At 31.2% G+C, this 23,952-nt stretch overlaps 1 protein-coding gene across 6 annotated transcripts in view; it reads left to right on the top strand.

Annotated features, from left to right (window-relative positions):
* Positions 1-23,952, top strand: part of LOC134706224 (corticotropin-releasing factor receptor 2-like) — a 113,908-nt gene that overhangs the window by 39,049 nt on the left and 50,907 nt on the right. For 4 of the 6 annotated variants that reach the window (XM_063564968.1, XM_063564967.1, XM_063564970.1 and 1 more), the window contains one exon: positions 14,627-15,622. In XM_063564968.1, coding sequence (XP_063421038.1) covers positions 15,562-15,622 — 61 coding nt within the window. In that variant the 5' untranslated portion in view covers positions 14,627-15,561. Of the gene's footprint in view, positions 1-14,349; positions 14,447-14,626; positions 15,623-23,952 lie in introns of those variants that run through there. The other 2 variants (XM_063564966.1, XM_063564969.1) reach the window with 2 other exon arrangements.

Below are 23,952 nucleotides of genomic sequence, written 5' to 3'. Positions count from 1 at the left end.
TATCTTGACTACTATTAGAAAAATAATTATAAAGTTATTGGGCTGAAAATGTCTGATTCGTTTCAGTTTATCTAGTTTAGCATTAATTTTTCAATTTTTAGAAATTAATGGTTTAATTAATAATGCGATCCGTCTAAATTTACTTTTGAAAGATTTTTATCACACAATATGTTGCTTACGTGTCAGCTACGGTTCCACTGTAACGTATTTAATACAGTTTTTAATTAATTTTAGTCTTTCAATTTGACATTTATCTAACCTATGATTGTCAGTATCTTTTTCACAGATGCGTTCATTATTATTCAGTAAACTTTATCGTTAATCTCTAATGTTGAAATCACAACTTTTAATTTGTGCTTCACTTTTTTTTATTAGAATGAAAAAAATATTAAAACAGCCAAAAACGGACCATATGGAAGAAGGTCAGTCATACATACGTTCCGATGCTTGGGACAATATGTCTTTGACTTCACTTTGAATAATAAAAGTTCTGCTTTTTGTTGATGTTTGCAATATCTAGAAAGTTAAATAACGTCTTACTTATTGAAACACAACTGTAATGTTTTTTATTTGAATGTCAAGTGTGATCATATAACAAAGTCAAAAACTGTTTCTGTTGCCATGGTTTAACAAAACTACAAAATCGTCATTTATTCGTTTTACGGTATTTCGAAAATTTGTCCGCCAAGTTATAAAATTGAAAATGGAAACAGGGAATGTGTTAAAGGGACAACAACCATATCAAAGAGCAGACAATAGCAAACAAAACCCAGAAATTGTGTCTCAATGCAGCAAGAAACTCCCGCACCCGGAGGCGGGCGTCAGCTAGCCTTTAAACAAAAATGTATTCTTGTTTAGTGATAAGTGACGTCATACTAAACTCTTTTTTTTCAAATCTTTTAACTTTTCACAAACTACATTTTCTATCGTCTCTAAATACCTGACAGGTTGTCTGATATGTTGATGTATGTGTTCTATCCCCTATTGTGACATAATGGAAAAATTATGTATGAGTTTCAGAAAACGTAAATTTTGTCGGTCTCTCTCCGTCATGATTTCATGCGATCCCTTCATAGATTATGTTTTTAAGGTTAATTTGTATTTCTTAATGCATGCATGAGATTCGAACATCGATAAATTAATGTTGCCACTTATTCATAATTACTAGAACCACTCACACTTAGAAGGATTTTATTTTGGCATTTGGCATAATATCATTTTGAACAGAAGAAAAAAATAGTTAAGAAGAACATTGTGTCAAACTAACAAGAATTTATGCTCATTGGAAAGATAACATTTTAGCATTACAACATGTCTCAATTTTGATAAGTGCATATTGTGTAATTATTGGTGTGTAGTTCAGTACTTCGTAATAACAAATGGTTATTATTATTTATAAGAAACAAATATATTGCTGTACTTAACAACTATGTAGTTGACAGATAATGTTTAGTAGTACATTTGTAGAGATTGTATTTTTGTAAAAGCTAATCATCATTAGAACTATTTATTCTCATCATCGTCAATTTGTCAAATATCATTTCAGTTTTACTTTTATAAGTTTTGTTTTTAAATCTACATGGATTGATTTATAGCTTGTTGTTCGGTGTGAGCCAAGGCTCCGTGTTGAAGGTCGTACGTTGACCTAGAATTGTCTACTTTTTATAAATTCTTATTTGGATGGAAATTTGTCTCATTGGAACTCACACCACATCTTCCTATATCTATGGAGAATTTGGTTGTGTTTAAACAAATGGTCGTTCTAAGAAATTATTTACTTGAGTTATGAATTAATAGATCCACATATTTATGTTTAAACGTCATAAAGTTGCAGAAAAACGTAACATATTTACTTTTTGTACAAAATATGACAAGTTTAACTTTTAAACATAAATACTAATTTAATTAAAGAACCCCCACATGTCGATAAGATTTTGCATCCTTTGTTTTATTTTATTTTTTAACTACTATTTCGGCGTATGCATTGACTTGGTTTGCTTCCTTCTTTCCTATGTGTAATAGCGTTGAATTCCATTTAATGTTGTTTTGTATGGAATTAATCAGATTTATTGTGGCTTATATGCAAAATGTTAAAAAGAAGTACCGACGGTTGGAAATATTTGATACTTGCTGTGCTGTTTATTCAAGCTATTTTGAGATCTAATTATTCGGAAAGAATTCCAAGTTCTTGTATTTTGAATGGAAACTTAATGGAAAACTTTTATCATGAATATTTATATTACGTGGATCAAGTTAATTAGCTTTATTCAGAAATTCATCTTTTTTCCTTTACCATGAATGTATATTGACATTCGAGTAAGACCAAGAACATTCACCAAAACAATTGCTGAAAGTTAACATTTTTGACATACTTGGTTAAAAGTAATTATAAAACATATCTGATCCCTCGCAAGCATGCAAACAAACCTTCCTGCATTTATAACGAATACACATGTAAAGCGTGTACTTAAAGGTAAAATCACAAAAAATATTGAACATCGAGGAAAATTCAAAGAGGAAAGTCTCTAATTTAAAGGCAATATCAAAAGTTAAAACGCATTAAACGAATTGATAACAACTGGCATATTCCTGGCTTGGTACTGGCATTTTCCTATGTAGAAAATGATGGAATAAACCTTGTTTGTTTTAAAGCTACCTGAACATCTCATTTGTATGACATTCGCATCAAATTCCATTTATCGTTAGTTGCTGTTTTAGGTCATTTACTTTCACTCAAATTGTCCTTGTATTCAAATAATGTAGTTTTTTTACTCATGATAGATGGCATCATAATGTTATAGTTTTCTATGTTGTGTGTTCTATACTATTGTTTGTCTATAGATATAGGAAGATGTGGTGTGAGTGCCAATGAGACAACTCTCCATCCAAATAACAATTTAAAAATTAAACCATTATAGGTTAAAGTACGGCCTTCAACACGGAGCCTTGGCTCACACCGAACAACAAGCTATAAAGGGCCCCAAAATTACTAGTGTAAAACCATTGTCTGTTTGTCTTTATCTTTTTTAGACATTGCGTTGATAGTCTTTTTTTCGTTTATGAGTCTAAATGTTTCTCTGCAATCTTTCGCCCCTCATTTATAGACGACTAATATTCCTATCATATGACTATAGATATCAAAGGTGCTAGGCTTATAATGTAATACGCCATACGCGCGTTTTGTCTATACGCTCAGATCAAAATAGTTATAAAGCCAAACAAGAGCATTGAGGACCAAAATTCCAAAAAGTTTGTTCCAAATAAAGCTCATGTAATCTTTGTCTGGGATAGCAAAAAACTTATTTATTTCGAAAAATTCATACTTTTGCAAACAGGAAATTTAAATAAAAAAAGCCATATAATTGATATTCATGTCAACATTGAATTGCTGACAACCAGGCTGAAAAGGGTTGTACTATAAAAAGGGGGAACACAATTTAATCAAATGAAATAGAATACTTTCATTAGTTTAAAATATAAATATATACGATAGACAGCAAGAATATCAATATCAATTAGGAACTAAAAGATTAGAACTGATTTAATGATAATTAATGAATAGTAGGAGTGTTGTGTTTTGTAAAGTATAAGGAAATAATAATCATGTTTACCAAATAACACTTGTGTATTGAAATTCTGATCAAAGAATTACATGAAGATTTAAAATTACTTGCTGAATAAGAATAATGCATGCGGCTTTTTTTTATTAACAAATTCCCTCTGCATTCAATATTTCAAGTTCCAGGAACTGTATTTGATCCCTGTTATCCCTGAACTGCATATATTCACAATCTGTATAATAGTCAATTTTTTACAAGGATACTAGATACACTTTGAAGATATAGTATTTTTGCTCAAAACAACTATTTATGGAATAACCTCCATGATGTTCTCTCATGATCAAAAGTATTTCAATAAAATGTATGTAAACACTCTGTAAAATACAGTATATACTGCATATATATTTCCTTTCAATATATGAACATATTTTGCTGTTAAAATCATGATTTATTGGTATATGTGTACATGACATGCTGCCCATCAAGGGCCCTTGATTGATTTGAATACATGTAATAAAAAGAAAATATTCTCATACATTAATACCTTTCACTAAGGGATTCATTGATTTCTTTCTGGAAAATTGTGCTGTTTGTGCTAGTGATACTCTATTGTAATCTGGACAAAAATATGAGTTGCCACTATATGAAGCACAGCAGAACAATTAACCTCAGGCTAGGGACAACTAATGGCCCCATCACGAGTTGGTTGACCGTTATGGAATAACCGTTTCACAAATGATATACGATATGTTCCTTACGTCGTAATTACAATCCCCTTCCGTTTCGTGAGTGAATGTGACCTACCGAATTAGACTATTTACCGGATTTTTTATAACATGAGCAACACTACGGGTGCCACATGTGGAACAGGATCTTACCCATCCGGATCACCTGAGATCACTCCTAGTTTTTGGTAGGGTTCGTGTTGCTTATTCTTAAGTTTTCTACTATGTGTCATATGAACTGTTGTTTGTTCGTCTTTTTCATTTTCAACCATGGCGTTGTCAGTTTATTTTCGATATGTGAGTTTGACTGTCCCTCTGGTATCTTTCGTCCCTCTTCTATGACTTTGACCGGTACTTTTAATGACTTGCGATGAAGTTAAAAAACAAACTAATTCATTTCAAAACCTGAAATATCAAGCACAATGCAATTATAAAACATTTTTCTTTATTTATGATTGCTTTTCTTGATTGCAAGTAAAATAAAAAAATAACTACAATTATTAAATAGAGGCGAAAGATACCCAACAGATAATCAGACTCATTGGTCGAAACAAATTGACCGTCCTACAGAGGAAAAACGACAAAGGACAAGAAGACAAATAATGATAATACGCATACCATAACATAGAAAACTGAGCAAAACAGCTGCCCAAAAATCAAGGTGGTATATGGAGCTTGAAAACCTGGCGCTGTAGAAATCTAATCCTGGTCTATATATGGCATCAGTCGTGTTGCTTATATAAGTACAACAATGGTGATACGTTTAATGTGTTGTATAAAATTGAAAAGAGTGTATGGAGAAATATATGATACTGTAAAGTTTTAAGTTTGATGTTTAAAGACCTCTTAACTTATTAAAATGCTTAAAAATGCTTCAAAAGTTATCGTCATCACATTTTACGCCACATAATATCCATATTTGAGGCATAAGAATATAACCACTCACAAATGTTTTTCTATGTAACGTTTGTGTGGTCCATGAGTATAGTATGTTTGGTCAAATGCAGTTCATACAACACATCAATATATGATAACTTTCAGCAATTCGTTTCGACCGATTTGTCTCACATTGTTTATCGTGAAAAAATACATATTCAAAATTATAAATGAGACCGTAGTTGACGAAGTTATGCAAATATTAATTCGCTGTGACCATATTGTTAGCATATTACATGAAAACAATCTACAAAAAAATAATAAAACTTCCTTTCAACAATACATAAAAAAGTGTCAAAAAATATTATTTGACAGCAAAATATAATGCACAAATTAAAAATAACCGATTCTTTAAAAAAAAAAAAATCCACAAAAACAGACATTCAATCAGAGCCAAACAACAACAAATAACCAGAGGAACAAACAGAGAAAAACACCAACGAACACAAATTATCCATATTATATGTTGTATCTAACTGAATTCGATAGGGTTTTTGTATTTTTATTTCTCTTATACTTCAATTTTAGTTGGTTTGTCGTTATTTTATGAAATATCATGATAAACAAATCTTGTAATAATGACATAACACTAAATATTTAGCATCTAATGAACTCCCCAAAGCATTCATCGACTCATTATCTTAATGTCCCTTTTTGATATCATGAAATATTATATACTTTGAGAGTTGTTAATAAAAACAGTGTTGATTATTTCAAAATGAACTGCACTTTCTTCGCGAAAAATCTCTGAAAACATCTGCATTTGATACAGGTTTTTTTACAGAAACATGTTTATTGTAACACCCAAAGTTAACACTTAAATACTGTTTAGTTTTATTTCAAGTGTTACTTTTCTTTTATCAACTCACTTGTCAATCTACCTTTTACCCTGAAGTTTTATGATTGATAAATATGCATTCTAATATAAAGGATTCATTGATAATATTATACATTATTTCATAACATGAGAATCATATTTTCGTGGATACCAATTTTCGTAGATTAGGAAAACTTGCATGTTAGATATTTAATTTTGGGGTTTTGCCTAAGTCTGCATACAAGAATATAGAAAATCTGTCATTCGTTGAACATTTTATGTCGTGGTTCACCTGTTCACACGAAATCCACGAAAATTGGTTTCCAACGAATAATTATGAAACCATAATGTTCAGAACCTAAAATACCACTATAACTGACTTACAATATAACCAATTTAACCCTTTGAATAGAGAATTATGTTTTATGTCCCATTTGTGAAGCAATGTGTTAGCTGGCGTTGCCGTTCTTTTGAATTTTACCATTACAAATTTGTAGCTGCTACTAGTTGAATTTATAATTAATTTCCTTACAATGTTTTTCATGGACAGCAATGTATTATTTACTTTATCTATCATGTATTTGATAAAATATCGAATAATATCCTTCATATGATCACAAGTTATCAAAGTCAGTATTCGTTTATTGTTTTAGTTATTGATGCGAATTATAACCCTGTAATAGAGCTATCTTACAATTATCTTGTCCATCATTTCACCACTCCGTTTGTCTATCAAATATTTTCGTTATATTGTTGACTGGAACTCCAGAACATCACAACTTCACGTTGGTCAGAAGCTTGATGGTTTTAGTATGTTTGTAATGTTATGATCTGTCAGATACAATCTTTCTGTTTGCCAGTACTTTGAAGTTTTACTATAAGACGTGTCACGGTACTTTTCTATCCCAAATTCATATATTTAGTTTTGATGTTTTATTTGATATTCTCATCGGATTTTGTCTAATGCTTAGTTCGCTCCTGTGTGTGTTACATTTCAATGTTGTGTCGTGGTTCTCCTCTTATATTTAACGTGTTTCCCTCAGTTTTATGTTGTAAATAAGGGCAACAGTAGTATACCGCTTTAACCCAGATTTGTTATTTTAAATCTATTTATGAGTTTCGAACAGCGGTAGGCTTCTGTTTCCTTTATATAAGGAGACAACGATACCAATGGGACATGTAAATCTATAGTATTCGAGAGAAACTAAAAGCGCCATTTCAATTATATTCCCTGTCAGATTTTTGCAGTTGAACTAAACAGAATAACTTTGTAATTTTTGTAATAAAGACAACAGTAGTATAACGCTTTTCGAAATTCATAAATCGATTGAGAAAAAAAAAATCCGGGTTACAAACCGAAACTGAGGGTAGCACAGCATCTCTATAGATGTTCGTTATAAAGTTTACAAATAGTCAATAATGAATACGCTGGTAGTTCTATTTGTATTTTGTTTATATAATATTTATATCTATATATACATTTTGGCAAGGTCTTATATCTTAATATACTAGAAAAGTTGTATAATTTGTATCGTGACATTTTTATAGAAAGGTCGATTCATTTTAAACAATAAACTTATATCCTGTCGATAACATACTCGGTCTCTCCATTTGAAGTTCAACTTATTTCTTCACTTTCAATCGATCTGTATCTTTAAAATGCATTCACATGTGTTGTTTATCAGTAAATAACTGTTGCTTGCCTTGTATGTGTCTAATAAGATCATGACCACTTCAATCTGCTGATGACTTAAAAATTATTACAGGTAATAAAAAGACAATTACATCAGCTGATAACTGACTAATTAACGCAGGTAATAAAAAGACATCTCTTTATTGCTGACTAATAAAATTAAGTGCTAAATGTCCATTTTAATCAGTCAGAAATGACCAAGAATTTATCGATAGCATATGGTTTTACATTACAAAGACTTCAGCTAAAAGTGCCGTTTACATAAGATTAATACATGACCATAAGACTATCGATTAAACCCGATCATTACCCTACTTTATGATTGTACCAATTAAAATACGTTTTACCAGTATCATATGACCTTTAGAATACTGAAAGTCAGAATGTTTGTGCTGTTTTAATTATAGCTAAAATTTGGAGGGTATAGTTAACGCAAAAATTAAAAACTCATACAAATGTTATAGCATATTTGTATGCTGCATTTCTTAAAACGGTAATAAAAATCTCGCATGTTTATGCTCATATAATCTCCTATACATTGGGCTGTATGATGGCGTTTGTTTTTGTCGGTATTCTACTATTGCCTTTATTTAGTATCGTATTCAAAATATTTTGCTTATGCGCTTTGTCTTTGTGCCTTTTTATAGTTCTTTGATACATATTTGACGTGGCTCTGTTCTTAACTATACCGTCATAGTGTTATTGTACTATGGTAAATTTGTGTATTCTTTTCTTTAATTTTTGCTTTTATGCTTGATCAATATTCCATTTTGTGTTTCTCTGCTACAAATTTATTCGTTTTTATAGGGATTAATATTATAACACAACATTGACGGATGTGCCCTTTTTATGCCATTTTTACCTTTTATGTCCGTTTGTTTTTTTCACACATCGTTGTAAATATAATAGAATTTGATGCGACTGTCATACAAGTGGGAGGTTTAGCTAGCTGTAAAACCAAGCTTAAATCTACCATTTTCTAAATTAGAAAACGCCTTTAACAAGTCAGGAATATGACAGTTGCTATCCATTCGTTTGTTGAGTTTGAGCTTTTGATTTTGCCATTTGATTAGGGACTTTCCTTTTTAAGTTTTTCTCTAAGTTTTTTTTGTGATTTCCTTTTTTGAACGTTAATGGAATTGATATATGCAGAAAAGTGTTTCGAACTCATCGTTTTATACATAACCATTTTCTTTCGCATGAACGGAAGGGATAGTAGGTCATCGATGTCTCAGATTCTATTTGGAACAAGGTGGGGAAAAAACTCATCATATATAGCAGGCTTACAATGATTCCATCTTATTTTTCAGATCAGACAATTTCATTGATATCTTAAAGTATAAACCTTGTCTCTTGTGAGTTGATAAAGCGGTTTGTGTCAGTCAATCCAAGACGCTGTCATGAAGTCATGTAAATTGGCTATTTCAACAGGATTATATGTGTTAGGTTAATCCTAGTAATGACATACGTATCATGTGAAGATGTACGCGCGAATAGTTATCAAAGGTACCAGGATTATAATTTAGTACGCCAAACGCCCGTTTCGTCTACGTAAGACTCATCAGAGACGCTAAAATCAAAAATATTTATAAACCCAAACAAGTACAAAGTTGAATAGCATTGAGGATTAAAAATTCCAAAAAGTTGTGCCAAATACGGCTAAGATAATCTATGCCTGGGATAAGAAAATCCTTAGTTTTTCAAATAGTTCAAAGTTTTGTATACAGTTTTGCAAAACTCATTGATTAAGATACGTAAACTTTCGGCTCTCCCTTGACACCATGGTCTTGTGGAAACGATGATAGGCCGTTGGAAAGGGATGATAAATGGCTGACCCGTGTTAAGAGAGGGCCATATGTCTTGCACGTAAAAGACACTTGTAGATTTCGAAAAAGAGTAGGATAATGCAGCTACAAGGCAGCACTCGAGCACGCAGAGTGAAAAGGGATTAATATAAGTTGAAAAACTTGTTTCCCAATCCACTATAAATTAATATGTTTAAAACCAAAACTACGTAAACTTTCTCATCACTTACAGCATTTTACTGTATTTTTAACAAGTCTAAAACCGGTTCATGAATTTCAGCTCACAAACTGCCAATTTAAGCGACTTACTCGGTCAGGGTTAATTAACACTGAAACAGGATTTTGTCCAGAGATAATCATAAATGGGTTTCTTTAGAAGTCAAACTATTCGTACTCCTTAAACAGCTTTGGATTAGTCTGAAAAATTTGGGGTATTTCATATTAAAACGGAACTGTCGGTTTGCGAAAAACACTAATTGTAAAACATTCTGAAAGAAAACACAAATGTCCTGTCATTCAATCTTCCGTTGCAATGAGTACGTGAATCTCATATATATCAAAGTGAATGTAAAATAAATTATACAATTCAAACAAACACTGCTTCACTTCTAGATCCATTTGTTTTACATAACACATATTAACGACGATTTCAATTTTACTGCTTTTAAACTGTAACCTCCTCTCTGTTCCAATGTATGGTGAGGTGTTACTTAATCTTAAGTTAATGTTTTGTAATCTGTCCTTGTCCTTTTGCTGTTTTGTAATCTGTTCTTGTCCTTTTGCTTTTGTCGTTTTTGTTTGTCATAATTGGTTGGTTTTTATTTCGACTAAAACTTGTGTTGTCCTTTGTTGTCTTTTGTTTCAATCTTTAGATGTGAAGATCATACATTTAAAAAGTATATGGTAATCATAAATAGAAAAACGCTCAATACTCAATAACTCCTACAGCTTACATACGAGGGGGACTAATTTTAAATTGACACTGCACTGAGGAGATTAACGGTAACCATCACGATCTAATTATATACGATACGATGGATCTGTGTTGTAGACAACGAGAGACATGTCTTCGCTTTCGTAGATCTTGTGAGACAAGTCAATTCGTCTGGTCTGTAGTAACTGAACATGTTTAACCCGCTGCATTGTTTGCGCCTGTCCATAGTCATGAGCCTCTGTTATTCTTGTGGTTTTTTTTTTAATTTTAATTCATTTATATGTTTTGGAGTTTAGTATGCCGTCCATTTTCACTGAACTAGTTCTCATTTTTATTTAGGGGAGAGTGATTCCCGCCTACAGATGCGGTATTTCTAGCTCCGTTGAAGACCAATTGGGGAACTTCGGTTATAATCTGCTCTTTGACCGGGTTGTTGTCTCTTTGACAGATTCCTCATTTTCATTCTCAGTTTTATTAAATCCCTTTCGTCATATGTTGATCATGGTGTTTGACATTTACCTAGCATGGGATGCTGACCCTGTTCACGTACACATATAAAAATGAATTTCTAAGTTTTGAACATCAGTAATCTACTGTTGCTTCTATTTTGTCATACTTTCCAAGTCGAGTTCGTTCAGCTTTAGAATTTCAACACGGAAGCTTTAGCAAGCACTTTAATTCTAAAATTAAACTATCGATATTAGATAATGATTGAATTTGTTTCTCCAAGTTCTTGTGTCAAACTTGATCAGGTAGAACAACAATTATGTTGATGCTCACTGTGCAAGAGATTACATGATGTCATTATGAATTAGCTACCAAACAGAGCAAAGGTAATTAAGGGTTAAATGAGTGATACAATTAAACCTACATATGATACGAATTATTTCTAACCTCCTAGTTAAATGTTGAATAACATAAAACGTAAAGAAATTGCAGTACAGATGTTTTGTGCACTTTATTTCTAGTGTGGTAATATAATTCACCGGTATTTTTTGGAATCAGAATACAACATATTTGATTTGAAATCACTGTTTCGAGATTTTTTCCTGAACTTCCTCAAAAACTACCTGACCAAAAACTTTAACTTTAACGGGACAGACGTACGAACAGACGGATGAACGAACGAACATTTGTAGGTGTATATAAAAATACAGTTTTCATCTCACAGTTACTAAATATATTCATGAAGTATTGATGTCTGAGTAGAATAGAGAAGCAGGAAGCACAGGCATATGTCATCATTAAGTTTATATGTATGAATTGAGAATATATCTATTTTTCTACTGACAGTCGAATGATAATTATACAGAAACACCGACAGCTAGGATGTTCATTAAGTAGAATAATTGATTGTATAAACTCACAATACTCCTTTTAAATAGGTTAACAAAAGCCTGTATTGTTACTGCGTATCTGTTTTGAGGGGTTTAAGTAGTTCTTTTTACATTGTTTACCTTTTTTTAAAATTTATTTCTATATCTTTTTGTATTTTTTGTTTCTTAAAGTTTTTTTTTATTTTATTGTTTCTTAAAGTTGTTTTCTTTTCTTTTATTGTTTCTTGCAGTTTTTGTTATATCTGTCTATATTGTTCTAATGTATAGGTCTGTACATAAATCAATGAACATGGATGTCAGATAAATAGAGTATCTTTTACCTTTATAATACTCACGTGATATTGGCATTTGTCTCTAGTTATAAAAAAATATAAAAAATAAAGGTGGTCTTTTTGAGCTTTGAAATATTTATGTATTTTCGTCTTTCTTTATATGTATTTCCTGCTGCAATTCTCAATTCATAAAATATGTAAAAACCTAGAAATTCGAAATATATAAAAATTTTCTGAGAGGGTTTAGGGAAGGTAAAAATTGGAGAAACAACCAAGAAATACATGTATCTTCAAAATTGTTGTCAACATAGGAAAGTATGAATTTTATTAGAATATTCTTATAAATATTTTCTAAATCTAAGTTGTCTGACTAATTCAGGATAGTATCTTTATTCTCGTAATCATGTGTGAAGTGTCATATGCTTTATTCTCAACAAAAAATATAAGTAAAAGCGTATTTAGAAACCGTATTCACATTTAAACTATACAACTTTTACTGCAAAAGATGAGCTCTTTGACAAGTATTATAATGTCTCTTCGGCCAATCTTTTATTTCTCTTCATTGATGCTGAAAGCGGACATGTTTAAACTACAAAACATAGTAAAAACGTTGAGCAGGATCTACTCTACTTTCTGGAGGTCCTGATATTACCCATGATTTTGGTGGGTTTTGTGTTGCTTTGCGATTGGTTAACTTTGTTGTCGACTGTTCTTTGTAATTTATTCTCTTTCTGGTTCTTGACCCATCACACCACATTTTCTCTTTTATATTGTCAGTTAATTTCTACTTTAAATTAAACTGTCCCTTTGGAATCTTCAGTGTATCGCAAGAAATGATCAAAACAAACGTATAATTCTATTTGCAAAATTTAGCAAATAAGAAATCAAGTTTTTATGATAATATTATTTTGAATAAAGGCAACAGTAGTATACCGTTGTTCAAAACTCATAAACTCATGGACAAAAATCAAAATCGGGGTAACAAACTAAAACTGAGGGAAACGCATTAAATATAATAGGACGACACAACATTAAAATGTAACACACACAGAACCGGACTAAGCATTAGACAAAATCCTATGAGAATAACAAATATAACTTCAAAACCAAATACATGAATTTGGGATAGATAAGTACCATGACACGTCCTATAGTAATGTGAATTCAAACTCAAAAATAAGATAAAACAAACGACAGAAAACTTTTGATAAAGTTTAGATAATATTGTTATCAGGCTGTCACATTTTTAATCCTCGCGTCTTGTTATCTTATTTCCGTGTTAACAGTTCGAAAAAAATCTGAATGGTTTTTATTTTATGCATTTGAAAATTCACTTTGGGAATTGAATCGTATTTCTGTACTGTTTAAGAAATTGCAGTGTTAGATTTAGTACAATGACCGATATCAAATAACAAGACGGCATTCTATATCAGCATATGAATTACTTTAACAGTAAGCTCTAACATCATTGTGTGTAATACTATTTATACGGAGTTAAGTGATTTTTCTAAACTATAGGATTTTTTTATTTAACACCCTTCAATGGCTTTATTGTTTTACTACTAATTGGAACAGCTGAAGATTTGAGTTTTAAATCTATTTTGTAACCCTTGACATGTAAATGGACACGGCCTATTTCGGGAACCTAGTAGATGGTTGTATTTAAGTATGTCTTAAGATTGTTGTCCTTTAAAGTATGTCGTGTTGTTCCGATGACAGTTCTTTTGTAGTTACTCTTACATTCATAAATTGTCAAGAATCTGGTCTATTTAAATCTTAACATATTGTCTATAAAATTGTTTATTGTTGAACATTTTACCCTTTATTTATTTAATGTTAAGCAAAAGGATAGTAAAAAAATTCAAATCTCAATTCAGTTAACGTATGGTACAATAAACGGATATGGAAAAAATAATTGGAAACTATGATTAAATGATTTGCGTTTCAGCTTTGCTCTAGATTTATCTTTTTTAAAACGCCTGACGACAATAAAAAATATATTTTGAATAATCTATGACTTGTACATTGTTTTTGTAACGTTTATTCAAGAAAAAAGTTTTTTTTTCTATATTTGTTTTCTTTCATTCATGTAAAAACAAATGCTGCCGTCATGACTTTGAATAGTCTTGGTTTCTAAGTGAGAGTAAAGAACGAAAAAAAATCGGTCGTCGTTATATAATAATGAAAATATATGTATATTTGACACAGAACATTATAATAATCCTTTCATACGTGAAATACTTAAACATTACTTGACAGTTTTAAACATTTTAAAGGATAGTCAAAAATAGATCGACGATATTACTGGGTAGACAATGCCGTACATACCACTGTACAATTATATGTCTCTAATTTAGTGTAAACCTGGTATCTATTACATGTGACCATTGAATTTCATATACAGTACTATTTATCTCTAAATGGTTAATTGCGTCCGTATTGAAAAAACCCTATTAATAGAATAAAACCGATCTATACCAAGGCGTTATGACCTTAAGTTGAATATTTAAATTTAATTATTAAAGAATAATATCCTTTATTTTGCAGAGTGAGATTCCGATATAAATAAAATGCCAAAGAGTTGGAGTGACTGAATGTCAACATGACGGAGTAACTCAAAGAGGGAGAAATAATTCAATACAGAAATACATACGGAACTGTTGTGATCTCTGATAGAACAATTGGATTTACTTCAAACTTTATATATTGTTTAGATGTTTATTTAATATTCAGAAAGGATTGCAGCTTACTTTCCAATTTGATCAATTAATATCAACAATAATATTTTGAGTTCATCAGATAATCACTGCGACATCTATTTGTCAATATCTAACCTACAAAACAGAAGGATCTTATCTGTGAAAAAGTTATTCGACCATCTTCAGAGCTACAAGATATTGAGCACGTGGATAGAAGCACCTTACCGTCGGAGAACATATGGTATATATCAGTGATGAAACCGATAGTAGTGTGATACTTATTACATTTAATGATTGATTTAAATAGTGTTAAAGATTTAAAATAAATTGGCCTGTGTTTAATTACACTACAAAACTCTTGAAGATTATCGATTCAGTGCTAAACTCTTCTTATAATACAATCCTCGATAATCTCAGTTGTAGATACGATCAAGTCAAACTGCTTCAGACATTTTCAATTGCAATTATATAGTTCAAGTCAACTGCTGTAATAATTGATTTTGTATTTTTTGTTTTGACTGCTAGGTGGACAAAGACAGTCTTACAACTGCTTCAAGTTTGAAAACCTAAATTGAAGATTTTTATTTTTCCAAAGTGTTTGTGTGACGTTTAAGACATGACCTACTGCAATACACCGCACGACATTGATGTTTATTATGAATAACAGCCAGTGACCAGTAGAAATAAAGGATTTTCTTTATGAAAGGAAATAATAATAATAATTTATACTTTTGAAATCTGGATGATAATAATAATTCCTCAAATAAAGAATTAAAAGTGATAATGACAATGGATGCGTTGCAGTGTATAAATGATTCAGAGGCTAAAGTGCAACAAATTCAAGGTAAGTTACTATTTGTAAATTTACACATTATTCTGAATATTTGTTTTTCATTTTAAATTAGCAAAACGTGTCACTTGTCTCAAAAACGTGTAAGTAAAAATACTAATAAAACATCGCGAGCAATGGCATGTTTGGTCTTATAACAAATAAGATAATTCTAATGGTACAATTTGACGTTCGGGAGGGTTTCGTTTAATAAAAAAGACAACTCATGCAGAGGTAATTTGAACCAGTAACATATATGTTGTTGTTGACATTTCTACGAGGTGTTTGCTTAAGACACCACTGGAAACATTTAATTAGAGAATAGGTGTTGTCTAATTGGACATGTATTAGGTTTAGTGCCATAATGCAATGATGGTCGTAAAACAGGAGAAAATACAAATAAATAATAACACATAAGGTGATAATGTTGTAAATAATTTAGAATTTAGAATAAGGAAATTCCATTGAGTCCAGAAATATACCTCAGATTGGCATGTTTCTTCTAATCAACTTCCTTATTAAGCTTTTTTAATTCATTTTATTATGAGTTCTAAAGGTGATATCAGGGTCAGGTCACCGAATCAACTATAAAATAAAACACTGTGACACACAATTGATCTCAAGGCGAAACTGTATTGTTCAGACGTTAAATTACCGTCCAAACCATAAGTCTTAAATCTAATATTATTTCATTTTCAAAGAGATTTAAGTCGTTAGATTGTTAACCAACTCTAGATCCTCAATTATATACACCTTATTAAGGGGGCTTAAACACATATATTTTCTGATGATATAGCGAATACACACATTGGTCAAACAATGTTAACCCCAGGGACATGAAAAATGCGTTATAATAGTACCAGCATGACCAGTATGAGAGAAAGCATGACCAGTATGAGAGAAAGTATGACAAATTGTCAAATATCAAATTAATACATAGTTATTGAATTAATGTAACACCAGAAAAAAATACAATAATTAATTTAATTATTGTAAAACATATGGTGGTAAAAAATATCTGCTAAATGTAATTAGAACAGTATAGGTTAGAAACAAAAAAGGTTTGTAAAATATCAGCCGTCCTTTGTAAAATAATTAATATAACAACATATCATATTGTAGTGTCGTTGTTCTCCTCTTATATTTAATACGTTTCCCTCAGTTTTACTTTGTTACACCGATTTTGTTTTTTGTCCATGGATTTATGAGTTTTAAACAGCGGTATACTACTGTTGCCTTTATGTAGTGAATGCCCAAAACAACTAAATTACATTTTTTCGGAATGCGTTGTACATTTAATCAGGTTACCAAAGAAATGAGTTCCGAGGACAAATTTTACTATAATTATAACTATAAAATGTGTACTGTGAAAGGATCTAAGTATATACATTATTCTGTTTATCTGGTAAAATCGTATGGGGTTGAAAACTTTAAGTTTCGTTAGAACAAATCGTACAGCAATGTAACTCACTTGTAGATTGACTGTATTGAAATACATTCATGCATGCAGCATTAAAGTTGTCTATATAATTTTGATTGAGAAAATTAGTACAATATGTATCTAAGACCTGTTGGTGACCTTCTGCTGTTGTTTTTTTATTTTTTTGGTCGGGTTGTTGTCTCTTTGAAACATTCTCCATTTCCATTCTCAATTTTACATAAGATGGTACAACTTTATAATTGGTAACCCTATTAATCTACTAATTTTATCAAATGGTGCGTCGTGGTAGAATAGAGGTAGTGACTTAATAATTGTATCCGACTGTTACCATGTATTTTTTTTAAAAGACATGTTCATTATGTATTTTTAGAATCAATGTTTGTTTACAATATAATTAGATATTAAGATAAATTATGATGTGCATATCAATAGCTATCAACAGCTGTTTAGTTTTGATATTTTTTATGTAGGTAAATAAATATAAACATTGTCCTTCATTTTATCTCAATTTCGAAGTCTTTATACGAAATATGAAATACTTCAGCTACCCATCATAACCAATTAAACATTTGGAAAGATCCTTCACCCCTTTTTCAACCATAACTAGAAGATACGCCAACAGAGAAAAATGCATAGTGCTCTTTAAAACAGTCAGATAGACGGACACAAAATCTTGATGGTCAGAGACATACTTCGATATAAAAATCTTAATCCTTCTTTAATAACGCGATGCTTAAAATATAGTAAAGTGCAGAATTATATATTTATACAACAAAGCTTTATTCAGTCATCATTAATGTGTTTTCTTTATTGTTTATAACCCAAGGTTTACATGCACATTATCTCTGCTCTGTTCTCATTGTCTGTTACATTTGTTTAATGATTGTAATTATTATACCATGAAAGCGTCTGGTCCTATTTTTCTGTGTTAGCAAATAAAAAGATGTAAACTAAACTAAGTTTAAATCTACGGTTACATAATTGGAAACATATTACAGTTACTTTCATTTGAGACGTTGTTATGTAAACATTTATTATAGATTAATATATGCGATAAGGAGAAAAATGTCTTATTTTCTAGCTTTTAAATATATAAATAGCTACAGGAAAACATTTGACCTAAAGACCAGCATAAATAACCATGACACAGCATTTAGGTATAAATACACAGGATAGCAATTTTGTACTGTGACGCTGAAATTCTTTTGTGTCTGAAGAATATGGATAATGATCAGTTACGAAGTGAAACTAAATAGGGTTTACGAAAGCCCGGGATACCCAACGAAACATAAATAAAAATTACCAAAAAAAAAAAACAAGTAATTGTGTTAATAAAAAGTAAAATCACAAAAATACTGAACTCAGAGGAAAATCAATTAGGAAAGTCCATAATACATGGCAAAATCAAATAACAAAACGCTTCAAAAACGAATGGACAAGAACTGTCATATACAGTGTCTGTACAACCTTAAAGACAATTATAAAAGCTTTTGGTCAAATGTTATCGCAGTCTCAAATATGAAAATAACAAATGAATTGAACTTCACAAAACGTGATGAACACCTTTGACCAAATGTGTCTATCTGTATTTATACCAATAGTAATACTATACAGAAGTCCAGGGCTGGCGTCCTCTATCATGATATTCTTTACCGAGGTTTGCTGGTAACAAGGACGTTTGCGCTAAAATAAAACCAAGTCTTCGTACTGGTAAAGTTGAGTCCTCCCATCGAAAGATTTGATTGGCCATGATAGATTATCTGTGTCGTACATGACCACGGATTAGTTTCAATCGTCTTTATCTGGGTTTGGATGAAGGATCTGCTTACCCTTCTGGAGCCTGATGTTGACCCCAGTTTGGGGTTCTTGTTGCTCAGGCACGGCGGACGGTGCATATGCATGAAGATTTAGGATCTTTAACACTTCTAGAGCTAAATGTTAACCCCTGTTTAGGTTTCATGTTGCTCAGACACGACAGATGCTAAATGTGGATTTAGATGTAGGATCTGCTTACCCTTCTGGAGCCAGATGTTAACCCCAGTTTGGGCTTCGTGTTTATCAAACTTTTTCATTGTAGCGTTGAGGACTTTTTTTGTTTTGCTTTTTTGGAGATTCCAGGTTTTTTGCAATGGTTTTGTCTGATCTCTTCGACTTATGACAGTTTCTACTAGAAGTCTAGTGTTAGACAGCAGCCATTGGGTTTTCTTGGGGTGGGGAGATGGCTATGGATTTTTTTCGATAAACTTGTTTTTTCGCCTCAACAATCTTTTTTTTTTTTTGGAACCATGTCGAAACCATTCTTTTCTTCTTTAAATTTTAGCATTACATAATGTGGCAGCTGAAGGTGAGACAAAAAAAAAATTCAGGGTCAAAAACATGTAATTTTTTTCTCAAAAAACTGGAAACAAACTTTACCAAAAAATCTATTGCTCAGTTCTTTTTATATCATGTATAGTGTCTGATCCTTTTTGTCTGTTTTAAAAAATAATAAGATTTAAACTTATCTAAGTTTTACAAAATCTACAGTTATATAATGGACTACATATTACAGTTACTCTCATTTGAGACGTTGTTATGTAAACATTTATTATAGATTAATATATGCGATAAGGAGAAAAATGTCTTATTTTTTAGCTTTTAAATATATAAATAGCTACAGGAAAACATTTGACCTAAAGACCAGCATACATAACCATGACAAAGCATTTAGGTATAAATACACAGGATAGCAATTTTGTACTGTGACGCTGAAAATCTTTTGTCTGTGAAGAACATGGATAATGGTCAGTTACGAAGCAAAAAATCAATAGGGTTTACGAAAGCCCGGGATACCCAACGAAACATAAATAACGATGACACAAACAAAAACCAAGTAAACGTGTCTATAAAACAATTTCTGCATTACCGTAAAGACCAGTATACAAGTTTTTGGTCACATTTTTAACGCATTTAAGAATATGAAAATAACAAATGAATTGAACTTGACAAAACGTGATTAACACCTTGGACCAAATGTGTCTGTCTGTATTTATACTAATATTTGTACTCTACAGAAGTCCAGGGCTTTTATCATGATTTTCTTGGTCGAGTTTTGCTGCTAACAAGAACGTTTGTGTTATTAAACCAAGTCTTCGTAGTGGTAAAGTTGAGTCATCCCTTCGAAATATTTTTGATTGACCATAAATCGATGGTTAATCTGTGTCGCACATAACCACGGATTCGTTCCAATCGTCTTTACCGCAATCCCTTCCTTCGTTTCTTCCATTTTGCCATTTGATTAAGACTTATCACATAATTTGTACTTGCCAAGAGTAATACGGCGGACGCTGCATCTAAATGTTGATGAAGGATCTAATTGCCCTTCTGGAGCCAGGTGTTAACCTCACTTTGGGGGTTTATTGCTCAGACACGGCGGACAGTGCATATAAATGTGAATGTAGGATTTTTAACACTGCTATAGCTAAATGCTAACCCCTGTTTATGTTTCGTGTTGCTTAGACTAGACAGAGGCTGAATGTGGATTTAGATGTAGGATCTGCTGCCAGATTTTAACCCCAGTATTGGCTTCGTGTTTACCAAACTTTTTCGTTGTAGGGTTGAGGACTTTGTTGACCTTGTTGAAGATTTCAGGTTTTTTGCAATGGTTTTGACTGTTCTCATTCACTTATGATTTCTTAGTGTCCATTTTTATTTCTTCTGCCTTACCTCTACATGGTATATTTGATACTAATTACTTCATACCACATAATGTATTACTGATCATTTTATCATTGTAAGTCCATTTATATAACTTTAAAGCTTAAGGTATTTGTTTACAAATAACCGACCGTATTTTTCACTGCACAAACCTATCTAATACAATGATGTGGTTTAAGCTAGTTATGTGATGTTGTTAAACGACAAGTGATTGTCACAGTAACTGATCTCAATTTTAACTATTACAAATATATGACAAATCTAAATAATATATTTAATTTTGAATCCTTATACGGGACAATAAATTCACATTGGTTTCACTTTGAGCTGATTATTCGCCATTCAATCTGTCAAACTGTTGTTGACAATTATTGTTTATGCAATATTCTATTCTGTAGAATTCTACATTTAAATCAAAGCAATTTAAATTGTTAATTTTTAGATTTCTGCTTTTCGCTGAAACTTTTCTATCTAGTCTGTCTGGATCTTTGAATATATTACCTCTTCGTAGAATGTTTAAAATATCGTAAAGCTCCTGTGAATAATGTTTGCATAATCTAGTCACACAAAAACATCAGAATACTGAAACCTTTCAGAATGCACTTTCCCAAAAGTTAATAGTCGGCTATGATAAATATAAATCATTGATCACATAACCTGAGAAGCATCATAATCTATTCTGAACATATGACATCAGTGTGTGAAATTATAACTATAAAATAACATATAATGATGTATATGCTTATATAGATGCTTTACAATCCTAATTTATGGAGTTTATGGTAAGAAAAACGACGAGTTTCATTCGTGAAGCCGACATATTTCATTTCGGGAACAATCACGTTTTGAAGAAATTTGTTTGTCCTCCTTATATCTTTCGCCTCTTTTTTGTCTTAATTGTGCAGTTATATACTTTGAAGGGGACGATAAATGACTGACCCGTGTTAACAGAGAGCCATATCTCTTGCACGTAAAAGACACTCTTGTAGATTTCGAAAAAGCGTAAGCTAATGCCGCAACAAGGCAGCACTCGCATCTGCAAAGTGGAAAGGGGTTGATATACGTTGCATTAAGTTGTTTCCCAATCCACTATAAATAAATATGTTTAAATAAATATTTTGATATTCTTTTATGTTTCCTTTGTATCTTTTTGTTGGTTGTTGATAACGTTTCATTACTAGTGCGTGCGTATGTGTGAATTGCTGTCTTAGTAACGTTTTTTCACATGTCGTGTTAATCCATTTTAATATTTAATTTTCGATTTTTGTAACATATTTTTGTAGCATCTTCATATTGAAATATATACACGTATAAGGTAGCACAATACAAAGATTTTATAACTCCAACTCCCAAGTTTTAAAATGCTGTAACTTTCTTAATTATGCTTGAAAATTTATAAAAGTGGTAGTTTTGGATAGCTAACAGATTACTCTTTCAAAGTAATGCAATGTTAGTATTATGCAACAATTATGTAATCAATTATAAGGTTAACTGTGTCTAAAATATTTTTCACCAAATTTCCACTTTCAAATGAAATTAGCTTCTGCATAGGTATCCCTAGAGGGTTGATTTTATTATATGTTGTTCCTATGGCCATTATCTACAAAAGGGTGTCTCAGATTTCAGATAGAATGTATAGAACAAATTTTATACCTAATTAAACACTATCTTCTTTTATGTGGTTAGGATGTTTACACTAATTAGAGATTTATAAGAGAATGGAACACCATAGAGACAATCTGGGACACCCTTTTGAAGCCCATGATGTGTTGGTTATGATTTCGTTAAAATTTTCTGTATAGTTAAAGAGATGATAGAGCTAAATTCATTCCAGTGAACGTACCAAGATTTTGCCGCTAATTACATAATAATTGATTACATAATGATTGCATAATAAAAATATTACATTCATTTAAAAGATTAATCTTTTATCTATCTTTATATACCTCTTTTATTATTTTCTATGCATTCATAAGAAAGTTACAGCATTTCAAAGGTTAGTGATTGGAAGTAAAAAAATCTTTGTATTGTGCTACCATAAGTAGGGACAAATAAGTATAAGCCAAATAGTATTAGCCAAATACTTTAATAAGATGATTAGAACACGCACTGGGACTGCATGTTTTGTCATCTAATCATTCTTCTGCCATTGAAAAAAAGTAAATAACAAAAAAAACCGAACTCCGTGGAAAATTTAAAGCGGAAAGTCACCAATAAAATAGCAAAATCAAAAACGTAAAACATCAAACGAATGGAAAAACAACTGGCGTGTGCCTGACTTGGTACATGCATTTTCTTATGTAGATATAACGAGCAAGTTAGCTCTTGTACATAATATTTGTTATACTCATACCGTTCTAGCATTTTGGAAACCTTTAATAATGAGGACTTCATATTTGATTAAGTAGAGACTTCATTCAATGCCGTCAGTTTCCATCATTTAATCGCTTTAAAAGCCACAATAAGAAAGAGGTGGATACTTTTTCTCGAAACATCCTACATATACTATTTATATCGGTGATTCTGTTAATTATTTTATTAATATTTATAACTTCTGCTGTCAAATAGTTGCTATAAATCTGAGCATTTACCTCCATATAATAGCTACTACAAATATTAATCAGAAATATTACGTTTATGTAACATTAATGTATTCTATAATTCAATATCTCATTATTTCTTATCGCTTTTCTTACTTTTTATGAATGAAAGTTATATCAACGAGTAGTGATTTATGAGTGTTTGGTAAATATTTGTTAATCTTGAATTTCAGAAGCTGGGGGAAATATATTATCCTTTAAGTGTCGAAGAATCTATTTTATATTTATAAAGCAGCTACTTGGTATAGTGGTATATAAATAGCGATGCTACCCTGGCCTTCGTCAGATAAATAATTACTTTTCTACTGGTGGCCTAGTTATTATTACATGTATTACGCAACATGTATTTGAAATACTTCTTTTATTTTAATCTATAGCTTTCTGACATGCAACGTTTTACTCATTGAAATAAAAATTAGAATTAGAATTGAATATTTATTTGTGTTTATTTCCCACAAACGATTGAAACAACCACGTGATGTAAAGTCGCATTTGAAAACGCCTTCATACTGCGTGGAGCATCATGGCAAATGTAAAAAAAAAAAAAGAAGATGTGGTATGATTGCCAAAGAGAAAACTCTCCACAAGAAACCAAATGACACAGAAAT

The sequence above is a fragment of the Mytilus trossulus genome, chromosome 2 (assembly GCF_036588685.1).
Source record: "Mytilus trossulus isolate FHL-02 chromosome 2, PNRI_Mtr1.1.1.hap1, whole genome shotgun sequence".
NCBI classification, from domain to species: domain Eukaryota; kingdom Metazoa; phylum Mollusca; class Bivalvia; order Mytilida; family Mytilidae; genus Mytilus; species Mytilus trossulus.
The sequence above is the reverse complement of the archived record's forward strand: the minus strand, read 5'-3'. Positions and strand labels throughout refer to the sequence as shown.